Source organism: Bufo bufo, chromosome 3 (genome assembly GCF_905171765.1).
Source record: "Bufo bufo chromosome 3, aBufBuf1.1, whole genome shotgun sequence".
In the NCBI taxonomy this organism is placed as follows: Eukaryota; Metazoa; Chordata; class Amphibia; order Anura; family Bufonidae; genus Bufo; species Bufo bufo.
Genome location: NC_053391.1, coordinates 632,050,524 through 632,067,699, shown reverse-complemented (window position 1 = coordinate 632,067,699; position 17,176 = coordinate 632,050,524). Strand labels below are relative to the sequence as shown.

General features: G+C 43.6%; 1 protein-coding gene across 3 annotated transcripts; it reads right to left on the bottom strand.

The window, feature by feature from the left end:
* Positions 1-2,509: 2,509 nt before the first annotated feature.
* Positions 2,510-16,926, bottom strand: HMGB1 (high mobility group box 1). 3 transcript variants are annotated; one of them, XM_040426163.1, is made up of 5 exons: positions 16,810-16,926; positions 6,757-6,918; positions 5,538-5,683; positions 5,274-5,448; positions 2,510-3,178 (listed from the first exon to the last, which is right to left on the bottom strand). In XM_040426163.1, the coding sequence occupies exons 2-5, from the start codon at positions 6,904-6,906 to the stop codon at positions 3,017-3,019; spliced, it is 633 nt and encodes a 210-aa protein (XP_040282097.1). In that variant the 5' UTR covers positions 6,907-6,918; positions 16,810-16,926; the 3' UTR covers positions 2,510-3,016. The 3 variants fall into 3 exon arrangements, with proteins under 3 accessions (XP_040282097.1, XP_040282098.1, XP_040282099.1); XM_040426164.1 differs by lacking the exon at positions 16,810-16,926 and adding an exon at positions 16,758-16,799; XM_040426165.1 differs by lacking the exon at positions 16,810-16,926 and adding an exon at positions 13,076-13,130.
* Positions 16,927-17,176: the final 250 nt, after the last annotated feature.

Here is a 17,176-nt window from a genome sequence, read left to right as displayed (position 1 = left end):
TTGAGTTGTTTGTAAGAAACACACAACACTATGTGTGGGGAAAAAGAGGCACAGCACACCAACATCAAAACCTCATCCCAACTGTGAAGTATGGTGGTGGGGGCATCATGGTTTGGGGCTGCTTTGCTGCGTCAGGGCCTGGACGGATTGCTATCATCGAAGGAAAAATGAATTCCCAAGTTTATCAAGACATTTTGCAGGAGAACGACCCAAAGCATAGAAGTAAATCAACAACAGAATGGCTTAAACAGAAGAAAATACGCCTTCTGGAGTGGCCCAGTCAGAGTCCTGACCTCAACCCGATTGAGATGCTGTGGCATGACCTCAAGAAAGCAATTCACACCAGACATCCCAAAAATATTGCTGAACTGAAACAGTTCTGTAAAAAGGAATGGTCAAGAATTACTCCTGACAGTTGAGCACGTCTGATCTGCAACTACAGGAAACGTTTGGTTGAAGTTGAGGTTCAAACAGTTGTTAAATCCAAGGGTTCACATACTTTTTCCACCTGCACTGTGAATGTTTACATGGTGTGTTCAATAAAAACATGGTAACATTTAATTCTTTGTGTGTTATTAGTTTAAGCAGACTGTGATGGTCTATTGTTGTGACTTAGATGAAGATCAGATCACATTTAATGACCAATTTGTGCAGAAATCCATATCATTCCAAAGGGTTCACATACTTTTTCTTGCAACTGTATATACACTAACTGACAACAACAAAAAAGTCACCCAGATAGAAATGTTGAATTTCTGAAAAACTCAGCATGTAGTTCTCCCCGTGTTTGCACTGGGACCTCTGGGTACTTCGGTTTCCTCCCACACTCCAAAGACACTGATAGGGAACTTAGATTGTGACAGCTTGATGCTATAGTCTGTATATCGCTGCTGAATATGTCAGTGCTCTATAAGTGCATAAAATAAATAAGAAGGTATAAAAGTGCTTCCCCTGGAACTATATGTAAAGGCTCTCTGGGGCTTCTTCTTGGTAGTACACATATTGGTGGGAAATCATTCACTGCTACACGTACTCAAAGACACTTTGACCAGTTCACAGCATTTGAGAGGGGGTGCACCATTGGACTTCGCAGGATGGATGTTTTGACAAATAGCCTGCCTTTTAGCAGTTAGGTGTTGGAGCACTTTTTATGTGAGGGCACACACGGTGAATAGTCTCTGCACGGTACAGACAGACCACCAGAAGAGAGGATCAATACGTCCAGAAGCATGAGCAGCTCACAGTTTCCTTGTCCACCATCCAGACACAATTGACACCTTCATTACACACCCTTGTCTCTACCTGGACCATTTCCAGGTGCTTAGCAGAAGGAAATTTGGTGTCACTGCACCCTTCCTTTGTGTTGTAAACAAGAAGCCTGGACTGCCACAGACTAGAACCGTGTCGTCTTTAGTGAAGAAACCAAGTTCTGTTTGGGATTCCACGATGGTTGTGATCAAGTACAGAGGCCTTGTGGTCAGCGCTTCAATCCTGTCTTTGCTGTGGCGTGACCCAACTGCTGGTCTGACAAGCTGGGAGCCATAGGATACAACAGTCTGTCACCCCTAGCAGTGATACGAGAGACACTATCAGCTCAGTGATATGTGCAGGACATCCTGCAGCCACATGTGTTCCCCTCATGGTAGGTCTTCCAATTGTCATTTTTCAGCAGAATAACGCTTGCCTACACAAAGCAAGGGTTTCTCAGGAATGTCTCTGCCAGATTACAACACTTTATTGGCCTGCCCTGTCACCAGATTTATCTCCACTTGAGCATTTATGGGACCAGCTGGGATGCTATCTTCAGCAACCTATGAGTGTGCAGGATCTATAGGCCCAGCTGTAACATCTGTAGGCAAATGTGCCACCAGATACCATACAGAACCTGTATGCCTCCATGCCCAACCATATCTCATCTTGTATCCAGACTAGGGCCTGCCTAACAGGCTACTAGAGCCTCCTTTCGATCGTCCAGTTTTTCCTAAACAACTTATCTTTCGCTCCAATATTGTAATCACTTCCACATATCATCATTACATTCACACATTGAAGGTTTCATTCATTCCAACAACTCCTTCTTGGTGGGTATTTTTTTTTTAAATTAGTCTTTGTCTACTATTTCTGCTATGTTACAATTTCAATAAAACTTCAGTAAATCGCTTCTGTCCCTTTGCATGTCTCCAGCAGCCCCTCCTTTTACCACCTCTCTATAGACTTCTGTTAATATGACCCTTCACTGAGCAGGCAACAGTCTTCAGATAGGAGCAGTTAATTGAGTGTTCATGAAAGAGAGAAAGCAGGAGAAGATAAAGAACTATCTTTCTCTGCCGAAAAAAGATTACTAAATTTCATATATTCTCTTGTACTATGCATGTATGAAAAAAAAAAAAAAAAAGCCAATTACTGTTTCATAAAACCCATACCGCTTAATCTGTAACGTTTCATGTATGTTGATCAGGTGTCAAATATGGAACGTAACTAAAATTCAAAGAAAACATCAGCAGTAATAAAAAAAAAAAATTGTATTTACTTCGAAGCAATCAGAATGTCAACAAAACATTTGCAACTCTTCTTCTTGTTTGCTTTTGCAATTACAGAGTGGTATTCAGTTAAACAGAACAACAATTATGATGCTAAGACAACTGAAGATGAAATGATCTACATCCCCATGTAACTAATCTGTGCTGTGCACAACATGAACCTGCTGAAAATTTCCATGCCAATTTACAACCCCCGTCCTGTACCAGGCAAGGTTAGTGGCCACTGAAAACCACAAAAACAGGGGCAATAAACAAAACAAAACAGGGAAGTCTAAAGACACAGCCGGTAGTGTGTTAACTATAACAACAAAATAAAACAAAAAGGAAATAAAGGACACTGTACAGTTTAAAAACAAATCTTACACATTCTTATATTCGATTTGTTTTTGTCTTTAAAAATGAGTGAGCTGTGCACGGGGGGGTTAAATGCTATATCGACAAAGAAAACAAAATAAAAGAAATGCTGATGGAGATGCTCATTCATCATCTTCCTCCTCATCCTCTTCTTCCTCTTCCTCCTCCTCCTCTTCATCATCATCATCTTCATCATCATCATCAGCTCTCTTGCCTTTTTCAAACTTGGCAGGAGCCTTTTTTGGTCCCTCTACTTTACCTTTAGTTCGATATGATGTCATATCCTATGAGAAAAGCAAATCAGAAATGCATTTCTTTTAGATAAAAAGTTGCCAAAATGGAGATGTTAATCCTTTTAAGTAAAAAAAAATATATAAGTCTGTTTGAACAGAACTTTACCGAGATAAACAGGCCCGTGGAACCCTTTCCTCCCAACAGAAGGACTGGACTTTCCCACCACTTCTAAGGCCTATACGTTAGGACTTTACACATTATGGTCAATCCCTTATCTGCAGACTCATTTTAATTGAATAACATTGTGTTTAAACGGTCCAATATAGTTTCACTCTTGTGGATCGCGCACACCTTGTAGTATGGAGGACACTCGGAAGCAGTGTGAATGAAGGTTTATGCTTCATCACATACAGGTCTGAACAGCTACTAAACAAGAACTGAGATGCGTAAATTAAATATGTTTTGACTGTTGATGTACACATATTAACGTGTATGTTCTCTGTGTGTATAATACAAGAATTAACCTCTAAGTAACTGAACTATTGGACTAACCAAGTTTCCTGGTTACACAGTGCCACCTTCTGTATAATGTTATGATGAGCAAAGCTCTACATAAAACATGCTTTATCTAATGAAATAAGAAAATTATATTGTAAACTGCTTTTAAAAGACTTAATCAGTAATTCAATTTCACATCACATATCAGGGTCATGATAGGGAAGCCCTAAAGGGAGTATGTCACCAGTGACATCCCTGTGTAACCAAGGGCAGTGTGAAATCAGCTTCCCTCACCCAATTACAACGCTGCCAATGGCTTGTAGATTTGTGGTTCCCCTGCAAAGAAATTCAGTTTTTTCACACTGTACAAATGAGGCTTTAGTGCACCATGAGCATCACCATTGCACTTAGGCCCTGCTCCTCTCTCTGACCAGCCCTTGCCTCAGACTGTAACAGAGCCAGGCAGAAGGGACATAAGCTTGCTTGGCTCTGTCAATCAGCAGTCTAAGGCCTAGTTCACACAGTCAGTGTTTGGTCAGTGATTTCCATCAGTGACTGTGAGCCAAAACCAGTTGTCGGTCAAAAACACAGAAGCGGTGTAAATCTTTACCTTATACCTTAGCTCTCTGTAAGCTCCACTTCTGGTTTTGGCTCGCAAGCACTAATGGAAATCACTGACCAAATCACTGAAGTGTGAACTAGGCCTAAGGAAGGAGCTGGCAAGACAGAGGACTTAAAGCGAACCTGTCACCATGATTTTGCGCATAGAGCTGGGGACATGGGCTGCTAGATGGCCACTAGCTCATCTGCAATACCCAGGTCCCATAGCTCTCTGCGCTTTTATTGTGTTAAAAATACGTTTTGAGTGATATGCAAATTAGCTGATATGAGTCCTGTAGCCGGAGTTGAGTCAAGCGGAAAGGAGCCCAGCACCGCCCCGCGTCCTCCGAATCTCCTCCTTGCCGGCTGACGTCACAGAGCTGGAGCGCCGAAATCTCGCGATGCGCGAGCTAGCGCATGCGCAGTGTCGGCATCATGTTCATTCCCTGTGCTGGCATCAGCACAGGGAACGAACTACGCATGCGCTAGCTCGCGCATCGCGAGATTTCGGCGCTCCAGCTCTGTGACGTCAGCCGGCAAGGAGGAGATTCGGAGGGGGCGGGGCTGGGCTCCTTGACGCTTGACTCATCTCCGGATACAGGACTCATATCAGGTAATTTGCATATCACTCAAAACGGTTTTTTAACACAATAAAAGCGCAGAGAGCTATGGGACCTGGGTATTGCAGATGAGCTAGTGGCCATCTAGCAGCCCATGTCCCCAGCTCTATGCGCAAAATCATGGTGACAGGTTTCCTTTAAGTGCAACGTTGATGACTTTGTTGCAGTAAAGCTTCATTTGAAAAATACAAAAAAAAGTTTTGTAATCAGGTGAAAAAAAACTATTTGACACTGCCCTTGATTACATAGCGATGGTATGACTTCAATTTGAGGGTGATATGCAACCATGGAACCCTAATGTACATGTAGAAGTGTGAGGAGACCATTACCACAATGGAAAATAAGTTCTGTGAACCCAGTTCACCTAGTATTGCCACAACTATTTAATGAGACCTTTGTTACAATAATGGTACAGATGGAAAGATACCTTCTTATACTTCTCCTTCAGTTTGGAAGCTTTCTTTTCATAAGGCACCTTGTCTTCTGATGAAGTGTTATTCCACATCTCTCCTAGTTTTTTTGCAACATCACCAATGGTCAGACCTGGGTGCTCTCCTTTAATTTTAGGACGGAACTCGGAGCAGAACAAGAAGAAAGCAGAGCTGTAGAGGCCAAAAATTAAAAACACAGTGAACAAATGTAAAAAGCAGTCCTTAATGATGACCATTTCAGTTCAAAATTATTAACTCACGGTGGTCTCTTTGGTGCATTTGGATCCTTAAACTTCTTTTTAGTCTCTCCTTTTGGTGGTATGTAGGATTTCATTTCACTTTCATAACGAACCTTGTCTACTTTCGCCATGTCTTCAAATTTTCCTTTCTCTTTAGCATTCATGGTCTATGGAGAAGAAATAAAATTCACTAAAAATAACTTGTGACAGCATCAAAATTAGGGATCATATTTTTTTCTCCGTGTCCATTCCTTTTTTTCTATTTTTTTGGGCCGTATGCGGAACCATTAATTTCAATGGGGCTGCAAAAAAGAAAACTAAAAAAACAGAAATGACTGTGCATTCCGTGTCCACATGGCTGTTCCGCAAAAAAAAAAAAAGAAAAAAAAAGGTACATGTCCTATTATTGTCCGCATTACGGACAAGGATAGGACTGTTCTATTAGGAGCCAGCTGTACAGTTATGCAAAATGAACACGACCCTTAGGGTGCATTCACATGACCGTATATTTGGTCCGCATCAATCCGCATTTTTTTAAGGATAGGATGAGGACCCATTTATTTCAATGGATCAGAAAAAATAAAAATAAAAAAAATATAAAAACACGGATTCAATGCAACTGTCATCCGTATCGGTTGCTGATCCGCGTTTTGCAGTCTGCAAAATACATACCGTCGTGTGAATGCACCAAAGATAGGCTGGTACACATCACAACTTTGCACATCAGACTTTGTACATTTAAAAAAAAAAAACACCCAACCACAGGTCAGTTTACCAATGTAAAGCAGCAGAGCCGTGACTCGCCTCTTTTTTTTTTTTTACATTATTTGTTATCTTCACACAGGAGGGATGTGGAATGGCAGGCTATGTGTCCAGGTATTGGGACTAGAATGGGCTCAGTTTACGCGTCCATACAAGAATGTTTGAGCTGCTGACGTTATTGAACTGTAGCGGAAGATGAACATCTAGGCGATTTACCAAATTAAAATTTCGACACAAAATAAGAGCCAACCAATATGTGGTGTTAGACAGATGGGTCCAAATTCTATCACGATGAACAAAATTTACCACAGTGATAAATCTGGTGCATCTTTAGAGTGCCTGGTCTGTTCACACTATCTAAACACAGGATTGGTAAATCTAATCCCTAATCATATGGATGTAAATAGATTTTTGTATTTTAAGCATAAATAAAAAAAATAAGTTATCCAGATTCCCAATAACATCATGAATATTTTACCTTCCACCGTTCTGAGCACTTCTTAGAGAATTCTGCAAAGTTTACAGATGCGTCAGGGTGCTTTTTCTTGTGCTCTTCTCTGCACGTTTGCACAAAGTAAGCATAGGAGGACATTTTTCCTCTGGGCTTCTTGGGATCACCTTTCCCCATTTTAACAATATTCTGTAAGAAAAGAAAGATTAGTAAAAAGTGCATTTTCCATCCAATTACTTCTGCACATTATGATTGTAAATCAAATGGATTAAAGAGGTTTTCCGAGATATTTTAGCCAATGACCTATCCTCTGGATAGCGGCCTTCTCTCAGCTTTCTCTAGGCCACAGGGTGTTACATTCATTGGTCACATGGCTTTGGTGCAGCTCAGCCCTATAGAAGTGAATGGGGCTGAGCTGTGATACCTGCACAGCCGCTATACCAGGGTTCCTCAACTCCGGTCCTCAGGACCCATCTACCGGTCAGGATTTGAGATTATTCTACAGAATGAATACCTGTGGCAAGTCCTGATCCATGGACACTAAAGCCTCATTCACACGTCAGTGTTTCACGGACGTGTGATGTACGCGTGTTCGCCACGGACAGCACACGTCTCCATTCACTTTAATGTGTGTATTCACACATCAGTGTCTTTAGCACGGATGCATGCTCTATTTTGTCCGTGTTCCCAGATCCCTCACGACCATTATAGTCTATGGGTCTGTGAAAACCACAGATGCCATCCGTGTTGCATCCGTATTTCACGGATCATTAAGAAGAGATGCTTTGAAAATTATTTTTCAGCTGTTCAGTGTCAGTGAAACACGGATGCAACACGGACAACAAAAAACGGACACACGGACCCAAAACAGATCCTTCATGGATGCATCACTGACCACCTGCTCACGGATTTGAGCACAGACACGGATGTGTGAGTGAAGCTCAATTGTATCACCTGCTCAATACTAGGGAAATCCTGAAAAGATGACTGGTAGTTGGGTCCCGAGGACCGGAGTTGAGAAACCCTGCGCTATACAATGTATGACAATGTGCCCTGTGTGTCCAAGCCTACACCGATCAGATACTGATGAGTCTGACCGATCTAGAGAATAGGTCATCAGTTAAAATAACTTGGAAAACCCTTTAAAGTTATGTATTTTCTTCTTGAGGAGGGTTTAAAAAAAAAAAATATATGCTGCGCTAGATGATACATTCTGGCCAAAAGGAAGTGATAAAACGTTCTACAAAGACTAATTTTTTTTTAGAAATTTTCCATATTTTTTTTATTGCAGCATGCTCTGTGTTTTTAAACGTTTTCCCACAAAGCTCTCTACAGGAAAAAAAAGGTCTGAAAAAATAAATAAATTTCAAGAAAATGCGACAAACCCAAAAAAGTGTAAAAGTAAAAAACAAAACAACCCCATATGATCAAGCCCAAAGAGGCAGGAAAAATTAATAGTATGGCACCACCCTTACACCCAGACTTGGACACCTGCAAGAAGTAATCTGCGGTAGGAGAGGTTTTCCTATTGCCCTGAGTTGTAATAAATGCATATTATAGGACTACAGACATGGAGAATGTATGGCCGCCCAGCACTGAAATATACACAGAAGCAGCCGATAATACCTCTAAGTATACAGTGTAATGTATGTAACCAGGAGGATTTCCCCATTGATACTCGTGTAGTAATGATAAATGCAACCCTGGGATACCTGTTTGGACGTTTCCCACAGATCCATCATATACCAGAGTATGCTGACAGATTCTCTTTAATGGTGGCAGTCTTGAGCATGCTAAACTGCTGACGGCACTAGGTAACAGACAGCAGTATAAACATATATTTTGTGGAGTTTTTATTATCAGGTTATTATGATCTTTTATTCTGCTCCTTAAATGGGTTTTCCAGTGTAAACTAAGTGTAGGTAGATACGTTTAATGCGTTTACCTGATATTTTGTAATACCGTTTACTTACACTGGAGGTGGCGCTGCACGACACAGCCTCCGCTCTGAGTGACAACTGCAACGGTCTCTTGGTTGGATACTTCAGCTGTCACTCAAAGCAGAGGGGAGGGGTTTTGAAGAAGCTCAATTGCAAATTGCAGTGAAACTCCGCCTCCAGGACACTTGCAGGAGCAGAATAGCCGTTCATATTCTTATTACTCCTGATAATAAAAACGCCACAAACTGTATCTTTCTACCGCTCTCCACAACCCCCCTACCTAGTGCCGTCAACAGTTTATAGCAGGGATCTACAACCTTTGGCACTCCAGCTGCCATGAAACTACTACTCCCAGAGTGCACAGTCGCTCAGCTGTTTTTGTACCTCCAACAGAACTGAAATGTGAGGATTCTGGGAGTTGCAGTTTCAGAACATCTGGCGGTTGCTGATTCCTGGTTTATAGCATAGTCAAGAGTGCTGACCGATCCACTTTAAAAGGGGTGTCATTTTTATTTTTATTTTTTTACATTTTCCAAAGGTATTATAATAATAAAGAAGTTATACTCACTGAGGGAGAGTTATCAAAACTGGTGCATAGGAAAACCAGGTTAGTTGCCCATAGCAACCAATCGGTTTCCACTTTTCAGAGCTCTTCTGGTTGCTACGGGGAACTCTGCCATTTTTCATTTGCACTAGTTCTGATGAATCTTCCCCACTGTTCCAGAACCTCCACTCTGATGCAGCCCACAGCTGCTGCAGTGATGTGCCCATACATTTCTGTTCCCTATCACTGGCCTCAGTGGAATACAGCACAAGACTGATGAGTCCTGTGACTGGCTGCAGCAGACTCATGCGGTATAAGGGCACATCACTGCTGCAGTCAAGAAAACAAAGTCAATCTGGAATGAAGTAAAAAAGGGGATTAGGAAAGAGGGTGTATATTTTTTTTTTATTACTTTAAAGGATAACTGTCACATTTAGACCCTCATTTCAATTTTCATATATGTAGTTACTAATAACATGATATTCCAGAATCAGTTACTATTAGACCGACTTACCCCATATTTAATAAGATTCAGCCCTTAGCAACCAGTCTGCATAAAACTGCAATCTCACTATTCAGTTAAGATGGCCGCGACTGCTCTCACCCTGAGGCTAATCCCGCCTGCCCTCACTAGCCAGTAACAATAGCCCCCCAAAAGTGTCAGTAACCAGAGCCCTCCCCCCTAAAGGGTTAATCTCCTGCAGCACAAAGGGGTCCTCTTACCACATGTTGCTTTCACTTATACACTGAGCAGATGGCAGACCTCCCTTCCCTGGTCTGCGCTGCTCCAACTCTGCATCCTCCAGCTCTGCTGAGTGAGGGAGCGTCTGCCAAGCGCAGGGACAGGGAGAAGTGCACACAGCCCAGGCACTGTTATCAGCTGCTGGGGAGGACCTGGCTTTAATCATTTACTTACAGTCCCTGGCTGTCAGTAATGTGACCCTGCACGCAGCCTGCTTCTGCTTCAACAGATAGACGGACCATGCCTAGCAACCCTATTTTAAGCACAGGTAAAAGTAGGCAGTAGAGGGAACAAAACTGTGTAATTAAGGGGTAATTGAATACACAGTGAAAAGTTGAAATAGGGCCACCAAAATGATATTAATCACCACGATCCAATACTCCCAAAAAAAATACGACAGTTATACGTTAATGTCTTCACTGCTTTAAAAAAATAAAATAACCTAACCCCTTCTGCGGGACAAGATGTAGTTTTTAATGCACTATTTTGGGGTACACAACTTACTGATTAAGGGCTCATTCACATGACCGCATTTAAGTGTCCGCATCTGTTAAGCAATTTTCCGGAATGGATGTGGACCCATTCATTTCAATGGGGCCTCAAAAGATGCGGACAGCACACAGTGAGCGGTCCGCATCCGCACTTCCGTTCTGCAGCCCCGCAAAAAAGATACAACATGTCCTATTCTTGTTTGCAACTGCGGACAAGAATAGGCGTTTCTATCATAGGGCCGGCCATGTGCACTCCACGCAACACATACGGTCGTCTGAATGAGACCTAACTTTTATTAGCTTTTTCAGGATTAAAATAAATTAAAAAAAACAAAACACAATACCACATTGTCTGTTTACATTGTAAACTCTGCGACGTTCACTTTGAGACATAAAAAAAATACGATAACATTACTCTCTGGATCAGTATGATTACAGTGATTCCTGCTTTTTTTTATTATTAAGTTTTACTACTTAAAACAATAAAACACCTTTAAAAAAATTAAAATATTTTTCGCATCGCTGCATCCCAAGACCCAGGACCTTTTTCTTTTTCTGGAGCCGTGTGAGGGTTTGATTCTGCTGAGACAACTTGTAGTTTTCATTGGTATCATTTTGGAGTAGATATGACATTTTGATTGCTTTTTATTTCAATTTTTTGGTGAAAAATAAGCAATTCTAGCATTGTTTTTTTCTTTTTTCTCTTTTTTACAGTGTTCACTGTGTGGGATAAATTACATGATAATTGTACAGTTTGCGTTATTACGGATGCGGCGATACCAAGTTTGTTGAGGGGATTTTATTTTTTCCAATGGGGAAAAAAAAAAAAAGGTGTGTGTGTTTTTAACTTGCATTTTTTAAATAAACTTTATTTAATTCTATTTTTTACCACTTACTAGTCTCATAAGGGGACTCTGACATGCGACTGCTTACATAATACACTGTACTGCATTAGCGGCAGTGCCAATGGCTAACAGACAGAGCCCCCTCCCTTTGAAACCACTTAGATGCCGCAGTCACTATTGGCTGCAGCATACAAATAGATAAATGCTTCTGCCGATCTGGGCCGTTAGAGCAGGAGCTCGGCTGTCGTGAGAGAACCGTGCATCGCTTAGACTACGCTGCTGTAAAAACACGGTGGGCTATCATGAGGCCCCTTAGTGACCGTGGCCACTTACTGGTTGTCACCTAAGGGTTAAGGAACCTACGCTTAAAAGACGGCATTGCATAATTACAGAAATCTCTATAGGATATCATGAGCCGGACCCATTCATTTCAATGGGGCTGTGTACATGTGCAGTGGTTTTAACGCATCACTTGTGTGTTGCGTGAAAATCGCAGCATGTGCTATAGTCTGCGATTTTCGCGCACGCTGGCCCCATAGAAGTGAATGGGGCTGCGTGAAAACCACATCGCATTTGCAAGCAAGTGCGTTTTTTACGGATGGTTGCTAAGAGATGTTGTTTGTATACATTCAGTTTTTTTTATCACGTGCGTGCAAAACGCATTAAATCGCATTGCACCTGCGCGATAAAAACTGAACGCGATCGCAGACAAAACTGAATGACTATATTTGTGAAATCGTGCATTTTTCACTGAACGCATTCGCAACGCATCTGGACCTAATCCACACACGCTCGTCTGCAAGGGGCCTTAGACGCTTCCTTCAAGCAAAATAACAAATTTTTGCAAATATATAAAAATCTGTTGCCCACTAGGGATCAGGGCAGCTAGTAAGCTGTAAACTCAATATTCTTCTATTTGAGCTTTATAGACATGTCTTTTGTTTAGCGCACTATGTGGACATGTAGTAGAACGAATGGGTTATACAGTCACTTACTATCTTCACGTCTCAATATAAATGTCTGCTAACACAGATTGCTCTAAAGCAGACACCAGTTCTATATTTTACCTGTATAGCTGTATAACATCACCGCTGCAGCCAATCACTGGTTGTATATGGCACAAAACCACCAAGGCTGGTGATTGGCTGCAGCCATCACATGGGTTATATGGACACTTCATTTCTGCCGCCAAGTAAACAAAACAGAAGATCGGAGGTACGGGGAATTAAAAGGATGAGTATAGGGTCTTCTGTTATTTTTTCAGAATTCCTCACTTTTGATAATCTCTGAGAGCCCCTTTAATATTCCCTCTATAATTCTCTACACAGGACGCACACTACACCGTTTCCAGCGGTCAAAATAAATCCTCCTAAAACAGGGTAAAGATACAATTGGAAATGTTAGGTGTTTGGAATAGCTCAAATGTTACTCATCCCTCAGTGCTTCCATGCATAAAGCTAATGTGCTGCAAACTCACCAGAGAACCGACCTAGCAGGTAGAGAGTCTCTGCGGCACCATTGCTTACCTCCACCTACAAGGCCTGTGCTATGCTGCATCTTCTTGGTCCAGAACATCCAGTAAAAAGCCCGCTAGCTAAACCCTCTACAGAACTAAGCCAAAAGGAAGCCGCGACAGTGACTTGACCCCCCTAGCGTCACGGGTGATGTCACACATTGGCTGCCCCCCCTCATCGCCAGATGTTGTGATCTGCACGATGGGGAGATGCAGCTGCGGCCGTGCAGGGATCCAGAGGGACCAGCTAAGCATGTTCTGTATGAGTGACCTGCGCATTTCGGGGGGGTGTTTACAGGCTCAGATAACCCCTTTCAGTTGTGTGTGGATTCCATGGCGGATTTTTTCTGAACCCTGTGGATGATATTTTGTACGGTCTCATCCACTTTGCTGCAGACTTCATGCACACAAATCCACAGCAAAAGATCTGCAGTATATTTACCGAGTGCGAACATACCCTAAAGGTGCTCCAGTTTCAGCAGATGCCAGCTCGCTGTATAAGGAAAAATTATTCCATTTTCTCAAACATTGGTTCTGTTTGCAGTCCCTGAATTGAAAGCAAGGCTGACAGATTCTATGTATGTGACAGTTTTTGCTGGATCCGGCAGGGTTCAGCAAAAATGCTTCCGTTACTGATAATACAACCGTCTGCATCCGTTATGAACGGATCCGCTTATATTATCTGTAACATAGCCAAGACCGATCCGTCATTAACTCTATTGAAAGTCAAAGAGGGACGGATCAGTTTTCTATTGTGTCAGAGAAAACGGATCCGTTCCCATTGACTTGCATTGTAGCTCATGCCGGATCCGTTTTGCTCCATATCCCATGACGGAAAGAAAACCGCAACATGTTGCGGTTTGCGCTCCGGTATGAGAGGGCAACCAAACGGAACAGAATGCATTTGGGGCGTTCTGTTCTGTTACAGTTTGTCCACATTGACAATGAATGGAGACAAAACGGAAGCGTTTTTTCCGTTACTGAGATCAGTCATAGGGTATTAACGCTAGTGTGAAAGTGGCCTTACTTGTACTTTACGCTTCTTTTGTGACAATTTTAATGGGAATTATCTACTTCCACCTGTCCTTGCTGCTATACCGCCCCTGAGGTCCTGTCCTTGCTGCTATACCGCTCCTGACCACCGGTCCCTGCTGCTATACCGCCCCTGACCACCTGTCCTAGCTGTTATACCGCCCCTGACCACCTGTTATACCGCCCCTGACCACCTGTCCTAGCTGTTATACCGCCCCTGACCACCTGTTATACCGCCCCTGACCACCTGTCCTTGCTGCTATACCAGCCCTGACCACCGGTCCCTGCTGCTATACCGCCCCTGACCACCTGTCCTAGCTGTTATACCGCCCCTGACCACCTGTTACATTGCTGTTTACTAAGTGTTTCCGCTTTCACCTTTTTAATTTTTTTTGCAGATCCTGCCACAAGCCGGACCTCTGTAAGGTCGAGTTCACATACATCTGGCCACTTGTAGTAGTTTGCCTCTGGCAGAGTGCAGATACTTCAGAGGGAAACTGATGCCAGATCTTATACCACGGTTTTCCAACACCGGAACATCAGTTTTGACGCCAGATGTCAACTAGAGGCGGACAGAAAAATATAAAAAGGCAGCTATGTCTGACGATTGGCGCACTAAAGTGTACAAAGGCTGTGTGCAGATATACCTGATGTGTCCGACATAACATCAGAATAAATACTTACATTAATGTCCCATCTCCAGAAATCACCCATAATTATTACCCATTTTAAATTCTCTTTCCAGTCCCTGCCGCCACTCTTTATTAGGGATGAGCGAACTGAACTTTACAGGTTCGGGCGGTGGAGGAATCCCATTATGGATTCCGTTATAACGGAATTCTATGACAGAATGCAAAATGGAGGCCTTTAAGAGGCATTCCGTTTTGATCCGTCATAATAGAAGTCTATGGGCAGCATAACGGATCCGTCCCGTTTCCTTTATGCAGGACAGGACTTTGTTTTCCGTCATGTATAACAGAAACCAGACGGATCCGTTATGCTTGCAATAGTACAATAGAAGCGAATGGAAGCGGTGGCCGCACAAACGCTGTGCACTCCCATTCATCTCTAGTCAAAGTGGCCGCACCACTTTGCCAGCTTTGTTTTAGAGATAGATGTGGGTCCAGAGGTGGGACCCACATCTATCACACAATGGGGGCATATATAACCCCATGAAAAAGGCTCATTTTTGGAGCCGAAACGTTGCACCCTATGGTTGAATAAAGGAACATTCACTTTCATCTAGCCGGAGTGCCGTCCATTTTCTGGATTCATTGGTTGGGGTAAGAAGTCGATTCCCCTGGAACGTGCACCCATTTTTTCTGATAGCAGTCAGTGCCGCCATTTTTCTTTTAATATATTATTTGTACCAACCCTAGTGATATACCCCCATTGTCTGAGATGGGAATACCTTTTAAAAAAAAAAAATTTACAAAAATTTTACCCAGCAGATAACCTCCTCGAGGGGCCGCATTCACATCTGCATTGGAGACTGAGAGAATCTGCGACCCTAGCCTCCAACAAAAATATGAGGCATCAGGACTGGCGCTCACGGAAATGAGCTTAGTTCCCCATGGCAACCAATCAGACCGATCCTTTCATTTTCCAAGGGACCTCTGAAAAATGAAAGCTGTACTCTGGTTGGTTGCTATGGGCAACAAAGCTAATTTTCCTTAGCGCCAGATTTTTTTTGTCCCGGGTAACACCAGGTCGTACGACTGACGGACAGTCTCCATCCGTGTCTGACGGAACCAGCGGTTCCATCTTTCAACTCCTATAACGGAGCAGAACATAAAAATAATAAATAAATAAAAACACGCCATAATGTGCCGGAGACCTTCCATTAAGGCGTCACCTGAGCCCCTCTCCGCCTGTCCGGTCCTCTCCCCCCAGGACTGAATAGGGAGTCAGAGTCAGCAGGACATTTATTATTTTATCTCCTTCCACACCCCAAGAGCCCTTGGTTGATGAAAGAAAGTCCCCTTGAAATGTCTCCATCCGCCCTCTGGCACCCTCGCTCGGTCCTTCGGGTGGCTGTCAGCTCTCCCGCCTCTGCCGCTCCGTTGCAGTGTCTCAGCGCAGACATATACATACACATACGGACTCACATACACACTGCGGGGCTGGGGAGCGCGCGTGCACGCGGCTGGATGACGGCGCCGTCGGGGGCGCGCTCGCCCTTTCTCCCTATTGTTGTCGTGCCCGCGCCTCCTCACGCTATTAAAACCACCATGTTAGAGAGTGCGGCTCGCAACCGCCATCTCATAGAGAAGCAGCGGGGCCGCCTTCACTCCCCGGGCTGCGGCGGACAGGGGCTATTACAGCCCCCCTCCTCCTCACACCCCATTCCGGGCTGAAAGGTCGCTCGGTGGTGACAGCCGCCACCCTGCGTTTCCCGGCTCGTACCCTCTTCTCTTGTTTTCCCCGTAGTCAGCCATGTTACAGCACATCCTGAGGTGATTTAGGCATCTCCTACCGATACGCCCTACATTTACCCCCCCCCTCCACCCCAGCTTTTATGACGGTTACCGGTGACCCGTCAGTTTTATAATTTTTATTTATTTATTTTTTATAGCCCCTTCCTCAAGGGGCGTCAGTGGCCGGTAACACCCGTTACCACATTACACACCGGGCGTTATTAAAAGTTCACCTCACACTTCTAGCACTAAATAATAAAAACGCCCGTATGTCTCCAGTCACACACACTCTCCGTTCCTCCCCTCCGTTATCCATACGGTAATTGTAATCACTCCATGTACCGTTAATTCTCACCCCAAATTCACCGTTTTATCCCCCCCCGATGTTTATAACGTCAATCCCACCACAACCCGGGCCGGGATTATTTGACCTTTTTTTTAGGCGGATTAATACGGGCCACGGGTGGAGGTGATTTGACATCCATTCTCGTCCACAATACTTACCTTACATAGACATTGCCAGTCACTGTGTCAGTTTGGTGCCGTGTATACTCACCCAATGCTGTGTCTATGGAGCTCAATGTACTGCAATGGCTGTGAGAGAAAGCGGGATCGATACGCAGCCTCTTCACACTCTTCCCAATCTGTAACATTACTCTCAGTTCAGGCCGACGCTGATTGGCCGCCGCCAACTCGTTCCTTCTCCTCATTGGTCGGATCCCCTCCATTGTCCTGACCAGCGGCCGACGCTGATTGGACAGATTTTAGCCGACGTCACCCAAGAGCAAAACAGCGCGCAAATACGAAATGTCATCAGTGTGTGTGAGACGCTCGAGCGGGATGCAGCTGTAAGGCTGAGTTATAGTGTTTGCAATGGAAGCCCATAGAACCCAATGCAGTCAACGACGGAGCGGGGGCTTCTC

What these genes read in the sequence shown, in the direction of transcription:
- HMGB1 (XM_040426163.1), bottom strand. Translation starts at nt 6,906, where the DNA reads ATGGGGAAAGGTGATCCCAAGAAGCCCAGAGGAAAAATGTCCTCCTAT. An exon ending in AGTGCTCAGAACGGTGGAAG is followed by an intron (nt 5,684 to 6,756) that starts GTAAAATATTCA and finishes TCTTCTCCATAG; the next exon opens with ACCATGAATGCTAAAGAGAA. An exon ending in TGAAGGAGAAGTATAAGAAG is followed by an intron (nt 3,179 to 5,273) that starts GTATCTTTCCAT and finishes CTTTTCTCATAG; the next exon opens with GATATGACATCATATCGAAC.